The sequence below is a fragment of the Garra rufa genome, unplaced genomic scaffold (genome assembly GCF_049309525.1).
Source record: "Garra rufa unplaced genomic scaffold, GarRuf1.0 hap1_unplaced_446, whole genome shotgun sequence".
Taxonomy (NCBI): domain Eukaryota; kingdom Metazoa; phylum Chordata; class Actinopteri; order Cypriniformes; family Cyprinidae; genus Garra; species Garra rufa.
Window position 1 is genome coordinate 1 of NW_027394713.1, and position 14,214 is coordinate 14,214.

Below are 14,214 nucleotides of genomic sequence, written 5' to 3' on the forward strand. Positions count from 1 at the left end.
TACACTATGTTGAAATTTTTTGGATTTTTTAATATTTTTAATTCATTATAGACTTTATATTTATAATAATTATCTGCACCTCAGTATTGTAGCACATTAAAACAGTAAGCAGTAATTACGTTAATTAAGTGTAAATTATAGTTTTAATTCAATTTATTAAATGGTACCTCCCTACACCCTAACCAATACTTTATTTTCAACTTTTCAGTTATGTCCTTTATTTTTATAAAAAAAAAAAAAAAATGCCTTTCCAATATGATATGAGATTTGAAAAGGGAGAAAAAAAGTTTGCCCGAAGGTGGATTCGAACCTGGATTGGTGGCATCGAAAAGAGCTAAACACGCAATTTATCTTCTGCACCACTGGAGCTGACGATTAACAACCATCTTTTGTAGTGTTGATTATCCCAATCACACATTGGTGGGTGGAGTCTATTTGCACTTAGTGTAAATAGACAGTCCGTTAAAAAAAATTGTAAATCAGTTACATTATTAATTACTTAGCTTTTATATTAATTATTAATTATATACATTCTTATTTCATCCATTTGATTACAGTTCTTCGTTTTATTTTTGTACGTTTAATGTAATTAAGGAGACTGCTCTATTTCTGCCCTCAGCCCTTTATCATTTTTATTCCCGTCATCGTGAGCTGAATGAAATGTACAGTACCTAAATTTCGAGGTGGTAGAGGTGGAGCGGAGGTGGACAGGGTGACGGGTGAGTTGGTGTTGATGATGGTTCCATAGGTCTCATTGTTGACCAGGTTGGGAACGAACCGCTGCTTGTCTTTGACCATGTCTCGTGCGTCTCGTGCCAGGCTGGCCGGACTGGGCTGAAGGGAATTACTGCCCGGCGTGTAGCAGCTGATGGGTCTCTCGTCCCGCCGGTGAGGGCTGGACTATAGGCACAAGGGGTAAAGGTCATAGATGGAAGTGGATAAACACATTACTAAAATCACACATACTTTACTTTCAATGAATTTGCAGGCAATATTAAAAAAAATTAAGTATTCCACTATATATAGTACAGAAGTCCATTTCCACCACTGAATATTCTCACACTTCTCACATTTCTGACTTTTTTTCTTGCAATTCTGACTTTTTTTCTCTCTTTTTTTTTTTTTTAGCAATTCTGACTTTTTTTTGCAAAAAGTTCACAATTCTGACTTTTTTTTTCTTGCAATTCAGATTTTTTTTACTTGCAAATGTGAGTTAGCATCTTGCAATTCTGCCCTTTTTCTCGCTTTTTTTTATTTAGCAATTCTGAGTTTTATTGCAAAAGTCCTCGCAATTCAACTTTTTTTCTTGCATCTCGAAATTGTCTTTTTTTTTTTTTGCAATTCAGACTTTTTTCCCTACAAATTTAGATTTTTTTCTCCCTCACAAATTAGATTTTTCTTGAAATTGTGAATTTTTTTATCCTCACAATTCTGCCTTTTTTCCTGCAATTCAGACAACTCCTTGCAATTTAAGTTTTTTTACTCACAAATACAAGTTTGTATCTCACAATTCTTTATTTTTTTCTCAAAATTCTGACTTTTTTTTTCACAATTCACATTTGTTTACTCACAAATGCAAGTTTGTGTCTCAGATTTTTTTCCTTGCAATTTTGACTTTTTCCTCATAATTCTGTCATTTTTTTTCCTCAAATGCGAGTTTATATCTTGCAATTCTCACTTTTTATTCACAAATGCAAGTTCATATCTCCCAATTGTGACAATTTTTATTTTGCAATTCTGACAAATAAATTTGCAATTCTGAGAAGTCAGAATTGGCAATACACTTTTGTTAGTTTATATCTCCTAATTCTGACTTTATAACACACAACTGTTAAGTCAATTAAGTCAGAATTGTGAGATAAAATGTCGCGATTCTGAGAACATGTCAGTCTTTTTTCCCCTCAGAATTGGACTTTAATTCACCAATTCAGTTTTTTTCTTTGCAATTCTGATATTTAAAAAAAGTTACAAAGTCCAATTCTGAGGGGAAAAAAGACTGATATGTTCTCAGAATTGCTTGGTAATTTTTCACAATTCTGACTTTGTTGTAAACTCACAACTGCAAGAAAAGTCAGAATTGTAAGACAAAAAGTTGCAGTTATCTTTTTTTTTTTATTATTCTGTGAACATGCAAAACACTTATTCGTTTACATCAGTCAATGTTGTTGAAATTCTCTGTGTTTTAGTAAAAATATATTTAGGCAAATGCATGACGCATTAGTGCGTATTTCTGATAATAAACAATTTAAATATTCTTTATCGCGTTTTTTTACTTTATCTTTGATTTTTACTATATTTTAAATGAACTCTGCTACAGTAACTGACAGAACTGTTGAACCCTTTCAAGTTAATGATTAAGTTAAATAATTATGTATTAAATATTACACACAGTACAGTATCTACACCAATTAAATTAGGCATAATCTATAACCAAATATTTACACATATGAACATTAGTCATAAAGCATAATCTAAAGCAAACACATTTTGTCTCTCTGAAGTCTCTGAGTTGGTCCTCACCTTCTCATCCAGATCTTCATCACTCTCATCCAGGTCTTCATGCTGAAGTCTCCACTCATACTCCACATGCACATGTGCATTGAACTTCCCTGCAAGTGCCTGGTTCAGCTAAAAAAAAAAGTTGACACACATAACATAAACCAACAGTTCTCACCAGCTAGACCAGTTATTAATCTACAAGGACATTGAATGTATAATATGACTTCTCACCAGTTCCTCACACTGCAGGTGTTTGAGTCGCCTGGCGATGTCAAGCGGCGTCTCACCAGCCTCATTAGCTAAACACACACAAAGAAACACGGTTCAAGACACAGATACAAGGCCAGATGAATAAGGACATCCTTCGCAATTTCCCACCACATTCTGTACTCTTGGCTTCCTGCTCTGAATTTTATTTTGCAGACAAGACAAAGCCAAGTCTATCCAGACAGCTTGCTCACAATAGACGCTGGCAGGGATCTGAAAGAGGAGATTCCCTGGCACAGATTCACTCTCCCACATACATACACACGCAGAACCGCTAGGCCACATATGGCTCTGTTATCTTTACTTCCTATTGTTGGTGGACAGATTGTTAACAACAGAATTACAAACCCTCTCCAATCAGAGTCAAAATAAGTACATGGTGTGAGAACATCCTGAAAAGTGCCAGCAGACTAAACAAGGAGTCTCAGAATCCTTGAAGACATCATGAAAGGGATCCCGTCAAAGTGTCACACCCAAACTTCCTGTTCAACAGGGACTACGTCAGGAGGTTTCATTGGCCACATACCGATGTCTATAGAGGCTTTTCCTCTCAGCAGTAGTTTGAGACACTCGCTGTTGTCCGTCAGGCAGCAGTAATGCAGCGCTGTGCTTCCTTTAGACGTTTGCTTATCCAGGTTTAAACTGCGGGGAGAAACACAATTTTGCCTATTTAGAAAACGTTCAATCTTTATTTTCCATTCCAGCTGCTGTTTTTAAATAGCTTTGGTCAATCAACGATAAAAAGGCCGTTCATTCGGATTTAGTTGAGGGGAGCATTGGTCAGCAAACAAGGGAAATAAACATGGGTAAGGTGTTTTCCACCCTCCGCTCGGCTGTCTGGGTCTTGCCTGTTCTGGGTGAGGAAGTCGACGATGTGAAGAGAGGTTCTGTCCACCAGTCTCACGGCCAGATGAAGGGCTGTCTCACCTTGTTCCTACCACAGCAAACCAAACAAGAAACAAACAAACAAACAAGACATGTTTAGACTGTTACTATTTGGATTGTGCATAAGAGCTCCTCAGATATTTTGGACGTACCGTATGAGTATTAACCATGAGGATTTAAGTACACAACACTATGTAACCTTTCACAGAAATGTCGTCTGTTCAGTTTCAAAAAGTGTTGTATATTCATGTATAACTAAAATATTTATTACAATTAAAAGCTTGCAAATTTTCTGCATTTTATTGCAAAAAATACTACTATTTTTGTGTTTTCTATGAAATATCACAGTAAGGATTACTACTGTAAATTCATGATAAATAAAGGGATGGAAATTAAATGTTTAATTTATTATTTTTAATACTTATTTATTTTGGCATGTCAAAATATCTGTGATTTTATAATGTTTTTTATATAAATAATAATAAAATTTTAATCTAGTTCAAATAAAATAAATAATTTCATTTTTATTGTGCTTTATTTTAATAATTTACTACTAATAATTAATAAATTATTTGTATTTGAACACCACTTAGAAGTATAAATTAAATCCACAACTGAATAACTTTCACCCAAATCCATATATACAGTATATACCTAATTTATAATTAAATAAGTAGATAATGTAGAAATATTTGTACTTGAATTTTAAATGGATTTAATTTATACTTTTAAGTGATGTTTAAATATAGAAAATAAATAATTATAAAAAAAGAATAATTACATTATTATTAAAAAATACTAATCATTTAATTATTTATTTTAATTTATGTGTGTTTGTATATTTTTTATGAAGTTCTAATATAATAAATAATTTAATTATTAGTGTGTTTTTTATTTTACTGCTATTGGGTCATTCCAGCTGGAATCATCAAATTTTGGAAAAGTTCCCCACCTGACCTCCTCAGATTTGTCTGAAAAAAATCCATATGATGGGTAATATGCCCAATAGATCATATACAAAATTTCAGATCTCTACTGTGCGTACTGTTTTCACAAAAAATCTGTAAAAAAGTTAAATAAGGTTAAAAAAAGTTTAAAAAAATCATTTGATGATTCCAGCTGGAATGACCCTATTATTATTAATAGTTATAATTTCATTATATTGAATACACTGATTTCTATAATAATAAGTATATATAAATATAATTATATATGATTTATTATTATTATTATTATTATTATTGTCATAATATTAATAATAATAATATTATTATTATTATTAATAATAATTAATGTTATTATTGTATCATTATTGTATAACATTATATTGAATAAATTCATTAATAACAATAATAATAAGTTTACAACACTATTTTACAAATTCAATAAATTATATAATTATTTCAATGTATTCATTATTATTAGTTAATAATAATTAAATAAATAAATAGCTGTTGACTTGTTTAATCATTTAATAATAATAATAATAATAATAATAATAATGAAATGTTTTTACATCACTTAAATTAAATCCACCACTGAATACATTTTATCCAATCCAAGGTGAAATAGAATAAATATTTGAATTATTAGTGTTTTTATTATTTTTTTTATTAATAATAGAAATAATTTCATTATATTGAATACACAGAATTATATAGTAATAGATTATCGCCATAATAATAATAATAATAATGATGATGATAATAATAATAATAATTATTATTATTATTATTATTAAATGTTAATATTATTGTATCATTCCTGTATAACATTATATTTAATAAATTCAATAATAATAATAATAATAATAATACATCTTTCAACACTATTTTACAAATTCATTAAATTATACAATTATTTCAGTGATGTATTCTTTCTTCTTAATAATAATAATAATAATAATACGTTTCAATACTATTTTACATATTCATTAAATTATATAATTATTTAATTGATTTATTCATTATTTTTATTATTTAATAATAATTAAATAAATAAGTTGTTGTTGACTTGTTTAATCATTTAATAACAATAATAATAATAATTATTATTATTATTATTATTATTTATTTTTTTTAAACATCTGAATAACTTTGATCCAAGGCGAGATGGAAAAAAAAAACTCACATGTCCATTGGCCAGAGGAATAGGCTCCATGAGGTCCACACCCTCAGCATAGACCTGGATGAGAGAGAAAATATCCCGGGCCTTCACAGCGTCACAGAGCGTGTGCAGTTTGGACAGCGCATCAGGACACTTCTTACGAGCAAAGCGCTTCTCAGTGTATTTGGCCATGATGAAGTCTTTCCTCGCCTGCCTGTGCCATCAATGAAAATCAGATAAGTATAACGACACAATATAAATTTGTATAATGATACAATGACAAATTTTGGCTTACATGTCACTGGTTGGATTTGGTTTGATCACATCTTCTGCTGTCAGACAAGCTTCCATGATCTCATTAAAGCCAGCATTCCCCACGTTCTTGGCCAGCTAAACACCACAACACAAACACACGCATAAAATCAACAATGGTGCAAAACTAATTGCATTTTGCATCTATAAAGTACCAACAAACTGACTTGACGCATTTATTCAGGGTCCATTTAATCTGTTTTGCTACTTCATAATATCCCAATCAGCACAACAATGTATCTTGGCATTCAATCAGAGACGCAAGGCTTTCTCACTGTGGCTAACAGTTCTGCAGTCTTGTGTAATTACTTTAATGATCCTAAATTGCTGGCTAAAAAATGCTTTGAGCTGAAATCATGCATGTGGAATGGCTCCCAAAGAGCCCAAGTGATTTGAGCAAACCCTATAAAAATTTCAAGCATGAAGGCTGAATCAAAAAAATCCCATGCAAACCAAATAAATAAACCCAATATGAGACTCTCAGCAGTGCTGGGGAATCTGAGGAGATGTACTCTGTGAAAATCAAAGATCAAACACTAACCAAGAGCTCTGAGGTGCTGAGAACATCTAGTGTTAGTGACTGGATTCTGGAGTAGTGAACGCCCAGCTCTCGGTGGATCCCTGAACATTCGATACATGTCAAGATGCCCAGGTTGGTGGAGAGCCATGTGGGGCCTGAGGGAGAATGAGAGAGAGAGACAGAGAAAAAAAATGAACAACGATAACAGAGGCTGTCAATCGAGAACGTGTAACAGCATTTTATTACGAAGGATGAAACAGCTTGTCCTCATTCCCACAATGCACATCAAGTAGTTTTATGATCACTTATGCAGATTGCTAGAGCTAGGAGATAACGCACACGCTCTAAGATCTGAATCAAGCTTGCAAGTTTCTTGATCTGAAAGAAATATTTTCGGAAGAAGCAAATAAATAAAAAAAATACTGTATATAATAATAATAATAATAATAATAATAATAATAATAATAAATAACAAACAAATGTTATTGGTATGGTCACTACTATGTTATTATTATTTTTTAATTATGTAATTATCCTTATTGTTGTAGTAATTATTTAGGAAGAAAAATAAATAAATAGTATTGTTATTGTTATTATTGTATTATTATATTTAACAAATTGATTAAATTATTTAATTACTTTATTGCTGTATGTATTGCCATTTAATTATAATAAATAATAATAATAATAATAATAATAATAATACAATTATTATTATTTCTAAAAATAATTATTGTATATAAAATATAATTATTGTATAACATTATATTCAATACATTCATTATGAATAATTATTTAATAATAACAATAATTGTTGTTAGTAGTAATAATAATATTAACAATTTTATTATTTTAGCATTGTTGTACAACATTATATTTTATACATTCATTAAAAATAATAATTTATTATTATTATTAATAATAATAAATCATTACAGTAAATGAACATTACATATAACAACATTTATCATTATCATCAAAACTGCATACGATTTAATAGATTAAATAATAATTACATTACTATTTTACAATTTTATTAAATAATTATTTGACTGATGTATTTAATAATAATAATAATAATATTTTATAATTTCACTATATTGAATTGATTAAATTATTATTCATAATATTTATAATAATTATTAGTAGTAGTAGAGGCAATAATAATAATCCATTTATTATTGTATCATATCATCGTTTTTGTTATTATCATCATTATTAAATTGCATTATTTTAAATAGATTAAATATTAAATGTTACAATACTGTTTTACAAATGTATTAAATTATATAATTATTTTATTGATGTAATCATTATTATTATTTAATAACTTTTTTTGTATTATTAAATGTTATTGTTATCATCACTATTGTAAAACATTACTATATTTAATTGATTATTATTAATAATAATAATAATAATAATAATAATAATAATAATAATAATGACAGTTGTTGTGTTGTTGTTGTTTTAGCATGCGGGGTCTGTTCTTGTCACTCAAGTACCTGACTGGTCCAAACAGAGAGCCTATGCAAATTCAATCCTTATAACCAAGTTCCTTTACTACCAGCTTCCACTTTGTCCTTCCTGTGAGCCAATTCAAAACAGCCTCCTTCCCTCCCTCCCTTTCTTTCTCCACTTCCTCCTTCCTGTCAGTTTCCAGGTCACTCACCGGGAGCTCCACAGTCACAGCAGACGTCGTTACCCGCCATCCGCTTGACCTCACCCAGGATGGCCTTGGTCAGCTCCTGCACAATGTTGTTCTCGCCAACATGCTGGTCACCCTTAAAGGCGTTGTTGAGTGCCTCCTCCTTGCTGTTCTGCAGCACTGAGATCCATCTGAGAAAAAACACGAGGATAGAGATCACGATGAATAAGAAAAACAGAGCACTGATTCTACTTACAATAAAAAGCTTTTACAGCATTGCAGGGAAGCAAGGCTGGGGAAAGATACTTTGACGGGGACAGTTTTAAACTCAATATATAAATACAGAATGTTTTACTAAAAAAAAAAAACATACAAATGATAAGTATTTTACTACAAAAAAAAAAAGTGAAATGCTTTACAAAGAGTTCAAGGAACACAAATGAATAATGATTCAAATCAGTGAATCATTCTTTGAATCAGATTTTCCCAGCTATCCTCGGTTGTCTTACTTGTTAGGGAAAAACAGCTAGTTACTGGAAAAGCTGCAGTATTTTGTTACTTTCAGTTAGTTATTCCCTAAAACTGTTGGGAATGTCCCCCTATGACAGGTTTCCTTTGAAAAGGGAACAAGGACGCACAGACAAACACACTCACATTTGACACTCTGGCTCATCCTCTGCCTGGAAATGATACGTTCTGTCATCTTAGAGAGAAAGAAGAACAGAAAGACTGTGTTAGATGAAAGCACAAATAGATCTTGGAGAAAACAAGTAAACGTTTGACAATAATAGATCTGTTCAGAGCCCTATATTTTGAGGACAACTAAAGGCTGGAATACACTCCACGACTTTTCTGACCAGGTCAGAAAACACTAGGCATCATACACTTGAAGGCTGTGCATCATAAACTAAACTACACAGGATCACACATTACCAGATTTTCAAGTCAGAACCTGTGTCCATGATACACTGATGTATTTTCTGTGAAATCTGTTAAATTAAATCTGCAGACTGGCTATGACTTTTAGGAGCTAGTGTTGACTTGTTCAGACTGCAAATCAAAACAAAAGTTGAGTAGTGTTTTCTAGCCTTATCAGATGGATTTGTACCAAAACACAGACATGGCTCGAATATTGTTACCTTTTTGTCGCAAAAATTGTGACATTATCTTACCTAAATCACCTTTTTGTTGTGCCTTTTCAGTTGTTCTGGCAACTATGATCCAACTTAACTTGCTTTTATAAAATTCATAATTTGTTATATCGAACTGGTCAGTAGATATTTGAATCTTATTATTTATTATTTATTATTATTATTATTATTATTATTATTATATACTATTATAGCATTTACTAATAGTTAAAATTAGATTGATAATTTATATATAAAAATTAAAATGTAATATATATATATATATATATATATATATATATATATATATATATATACATACATACACACACATACATTTTAATTTTTATATTTATATTCATTTTAGCCTCAGTTTTAATTATCATATTTATTTTATATTAAATTAGTTACTTTTTTATATTTCTATTTAGTTTCATCATAAATTTTATTTCTAAACAGTTTTGTTCTGTAAATCTGTATTCTTATTAGTTCTTTTTTTTTTAAGTTTTAATCATTTTAGTACTTATTTCTGTTAATATTTTTTACACTACTAGTCAAAAGTTTTTGAACAGTAGTATTTTTAATATTTAAAAAAAGGCTCTTCTGCTCAGCAAGCCTGCATTTATTTGATCTAAAGTACAGCGTAAACAGTATTTTGATTTTTTACCATTTAAAATAACTGTTTTCTATTTGAATATATTTTAAATTATAATTTATTCTTGTGCTGAATTTTTAGCATCATTACTCCAATCACATGATCCTTCAGAAATCATTGTAATATTCTAATTGCTGCTCAAAAAAACATTTATTGTTGAAAACAGCTGTGTAGAATTTGTTCAGGTTTCTTTGATGAATAGAAAGTTCAGAAGAACAGCATTTATCTGAAATAGAAATCTTTTGTAACATTATAAATGCCTTTATCATTACTTTTGATCAATTTAAACCATCCTTGCTAAAAAGAAGTATTAATTTCTATAATTTATTTTCCAAAAAGAAAAAATATATACACAATTCAAGCTTTTGAAGGGTATAATGTGTATTGTAAAGCGTTTTATTTCAGCTAAATGCAGATTTTTGGATCTTTTTATTCAAAGAATCTTGAAAAAAATGCACTTAACTGTTTTAAATATTGATGAAAATAATAAAAATGTTTCTAGAACAGCAAATCAGTATATAATAATGATTTCTAAAAGATCATGTGACACTGAAGACTGGAGTAATGATGATAAAAATTCAGCTTTGAAGTCACAGAAATAAACTGCATTCTTAAATATATTCAAATAGAAAGCAGTTATTTTAAATAGTAAAAATATTTCACAATTTTACTGCTTTTGCTGTACTTCAGATCAAATAAATGCAGGCTTGGCAAGCAGAAGAGAATTCTTTAAAATTGTTAAAAATCTTACTGACTTTTGACTGGTAGTGTATTTTTGCAAGTTTTTTTTTTTTACCTTTATCAAGATAGGACAATGTGTAGAGCGAAGTGGCAGCGAAGCCGGGATTCAAACTCGAGATGCCTGTAGCAACGCACTTTATTGTTTATTGACAAGGCTATCGGCACCGACTAATATTTTATTTCTAATATACCTAAGTTTAAGCTCTAATATTTTTGTTTTATTTTAGCTTTATTTCCATTCATGAAAATGTTAATGGTTTTAGTTGAGTTCACGATAACTGATAGTCTGACAAATAAAGTTGTGCTGGTTAACGGAGGGATTATTTGCGTTTCCCTCACAAGAGTGACAGTGTGACAATCCATTTGGAATGAGGAAGACTGGAAAAAACCTAAGAGGATGGGACCGGCAAGATAAGCTCAAATACTCCCACTCATGGAGGGACATGTAAAACTGAACTTGTTTTTCTCTCTGGCATTAGTTTCCTGTGGTTAGATGAGATGTTAAAGGAAGTGCAGGAACATGGGAGAAAATCCCTCAGCCAGGGCCAGTGTTTCCTCAGTCACTACTTCCTCACAGATAACAACAACAACAACACCAATATGTCACACTCTAGCCTTGAATGTTCAATCGAAACTCTGCAAAACTGAACTGCAAAGCTTTATACTACAGTTGAAGTCAAAAGTTTACATCTTGCAGAATCTGTAAAATGTTAATTATTTGACCAAAATAAGAGGGATCATACAAAATGCATGTCACTTTTTATTTAGTACTGACCTGAATAAGCTATTTCACATAAAAGATGTTTACATATAGTCCACAAGAGAAAATAATAGTTGACCCTGTTCAAAAGTTTACATACACTTGATTCTTAATACTGTTGTTACCTGAATGATCCACAGCTGTTTTTTTTTTCAGTGATAGTTGTTCATGAGTCCCTTGTTTGTCCTGAACAGATAAACTGCTCACTGTTCTTCAGAAAAATCCTTTAGGTCCCACTTTTTTTTTCAGCATTTTTGTGTATTTGAACCCGGTTTGACAATGACTGTATGATTTTAAGATCCATTTTTTACACTGAGGACAACTGAGGTACTCATATGCAACAACTACAGAAGGTTCAAAAGCTCACTGATGCTCCAGAAAGAAAAACAATGCATTAAGAGCTGGGGGTAAAAACTTTTTGGATTTTTAGAGATCAGGGTAAATTTGACTTATTTTGTCTTCTGGGAAACATGCAAGTATCTTGTAGTTTCTGGAGGGCAGTACTAAATTAAAAAAATATGATATTAAGGCAAAATAAGAAAAATGTACACATTATTTTGTTCAAAAGTTTTCACCCCTGGCTCTTAATGCAGCATGTGTCCTTCTGAAGCATCAGTGAGCATTTGAACTTTTTGTAATAGTTGCATATGAGTCCTTCAGTGTAAAAAGTTAAACAGGGTATATGCAGGAATCCTAAAGGTAATTTAAATACCTTTTTAAGACTTTTTTAAAGACCTTCTCAAAATACTTTAAGACCTCATCACTACTCAAGTGAAGGTTCTCTGCGGCCAACAGCAGCCTTGTGGCTAGCACCCTGCATGTGGGACTTTACAGCGTTTATGCCCATCGACGATATACTAATTTTACAATACGTACAGTAGGCCTCGCGGTTGTTTTCAGCGACAGGCTTCAGCCACTGTTTAAACTCGTCTTTCTCCAACCAGGAGTACGCAAACTTACATTTTCCCATTTTGCCGTCTGTTTCGCTCTATGGATTCGCTACATGTGGAGAGCATCACATCACCTTCCCGCGTTTGTCGCAAATTACGTGACAACCCCCGGACGCGCCCCGGCCTGAACCAATCGCATGGATCGAGCACGCCGTTGTTAATATTAGGAGGAAAATAAATATATTTATGCTTTTTTGGAGTCAAACACTTTGGACAACGCTTGAACAAAATTTAAGACCTCGTAAAAAGCGATTAAGACTTTTTAATACCTTTTAAGGGCCTTAATTTTCTCATAATTGATTTATCAACTTTTAATACTTTTTAAGACCCCGCAGACACCCTGTTAAATCATATTTTATCTGTTCGGGACAAACAAGGGACTCATGAACAACTATAACTAAAAAATAAATAAAATAAAATAAAATAAATAAATAAAATGTATTCAGGTCAGTACTAAATAAAAAAAATAACATGCATTTTGCATGGTCCCTCTTATTTTGGTAAAATAATTAACATTTTGCAGATTCTGCAAGGTGTATGTAAACTTTTGACTTCAACTGTATATAGTGTTGAGGAATTTGGCTCCTACGAACTCTACAATTATATGGTTTTAAGTTTTATTTTTGATTAATTTATTCATTAGAATTTTTTATTAGATAATTTAAAAAGACCAAAAATAGACGCAATTAGTTGATTAGGATCTCAGTTAAGATCAACCTCAAAACAACTCACTTTCCTGTACTCCTGCTCTAACATTTTTGCTCTCAGCGTTCTCAGTTACGTTTTTAGCAGCCAAGCTTTAATTAAGTTTTACAGAGCTCCCATATCAGATTTATAAATGTGTGTGTGAAGTAGCAGTGACGGGTGTAACCGTACGGGAGATGAGGTCAAAACTTTTCTTCTCCTCTGGGTTGTGCTTCACTTGACAGGTGAGAAGATTGAGTTTGGCAGGAGGTCTGTTAGCCTGAGACACAGAGAAACAGGAGAGAGGAGGAAAAAGAGAGAGAGAGAACAACAGTTACACTCATCACTACTTGAAGCATTTCAGAAAGGAGGGCAGAGAGAAGCAACAATAATGTACAGCATGTGGAAAATAATACGTTTTTTGAACCTCAAACTGCATAAACACATCGCATTACACCAAATACACAAAATAATGCTCTTTTTAGCAACATCACATGACCCCTTTAAATTATGAGCAATGAAGAATAACAATATTAAAATATAAATATCAAGTATTTTGATCTCCACTGTGTTTGGCTCTCTTTTTCCATAGATATACACTACATTGAGAATCAGCCAGAGCAAGAACATCCTGATGCTGATGTGCTCCAGCACAAGGTGTACCAAAAGTAGTACTGAATTGCTCTTTTATTCTACACTTCCTGTTATCCTCTCACTAGTTGTCTTGGTGACAAGGAAAGTTTTCAGATCTGAATAACACTGAAGCCACAGGAAATTCCTCCCTACAAGACAGTTAAATGACTAATGGTCGGGTTGAAGGCTGATAGCCTCCTGAATTAGGCACAGCACTAATGAGGAAAATGCCCTGGTTAATCAAAGATAAGTATATTGCAGGTGCTGTAGCTGGTCCCTTTTTAATGTATTTACTTATTTACCATTTTTAAAATCACCAAATTCATTTTTAAAAGCATGAATGTTCCCTGTAGTCTCAATTAGCATGAAGACATCAAATGTATGCTCATAATAACTGTAATATATATAAAAAAAAATTTCCATT

The 14,214-nt window shown here is 31.4% G+C and overlaps 1 protein-coding gene across 1 annotated transcript; it reads right to left on the reverse strand.

The window, feature by feature from the left end:
• Positions 1–671: 671 nt before the first annotated feature.
• Positions 672–13,437, reverse strand: LOC141317190 (arf-GAP with SH3 domain, ANK repeat and PH domain-containing protein 2-like; the record flags this gene model as incomplete). The annotated part of the gene is made up of 11 exons (XM_073832970.1): positions 672–900; positions 2,521–2,628; positions 2,731–2,798; positions 3,293–3,408; positions 3,615–3,700; positions 5,782–5,971; positions 6,053–6,147; positions 6,611–6,744; positions 8,262–8,428; positions 8,892–8,940; positions 13,350–13,437. Coding segments are annotated over 11 exons (1,330 nt in total), but the record flags the coding sequence as incomplete, so codon positions are not given.
• Positions 13,438–14,214: the final 777 nt, after the last annotated feature.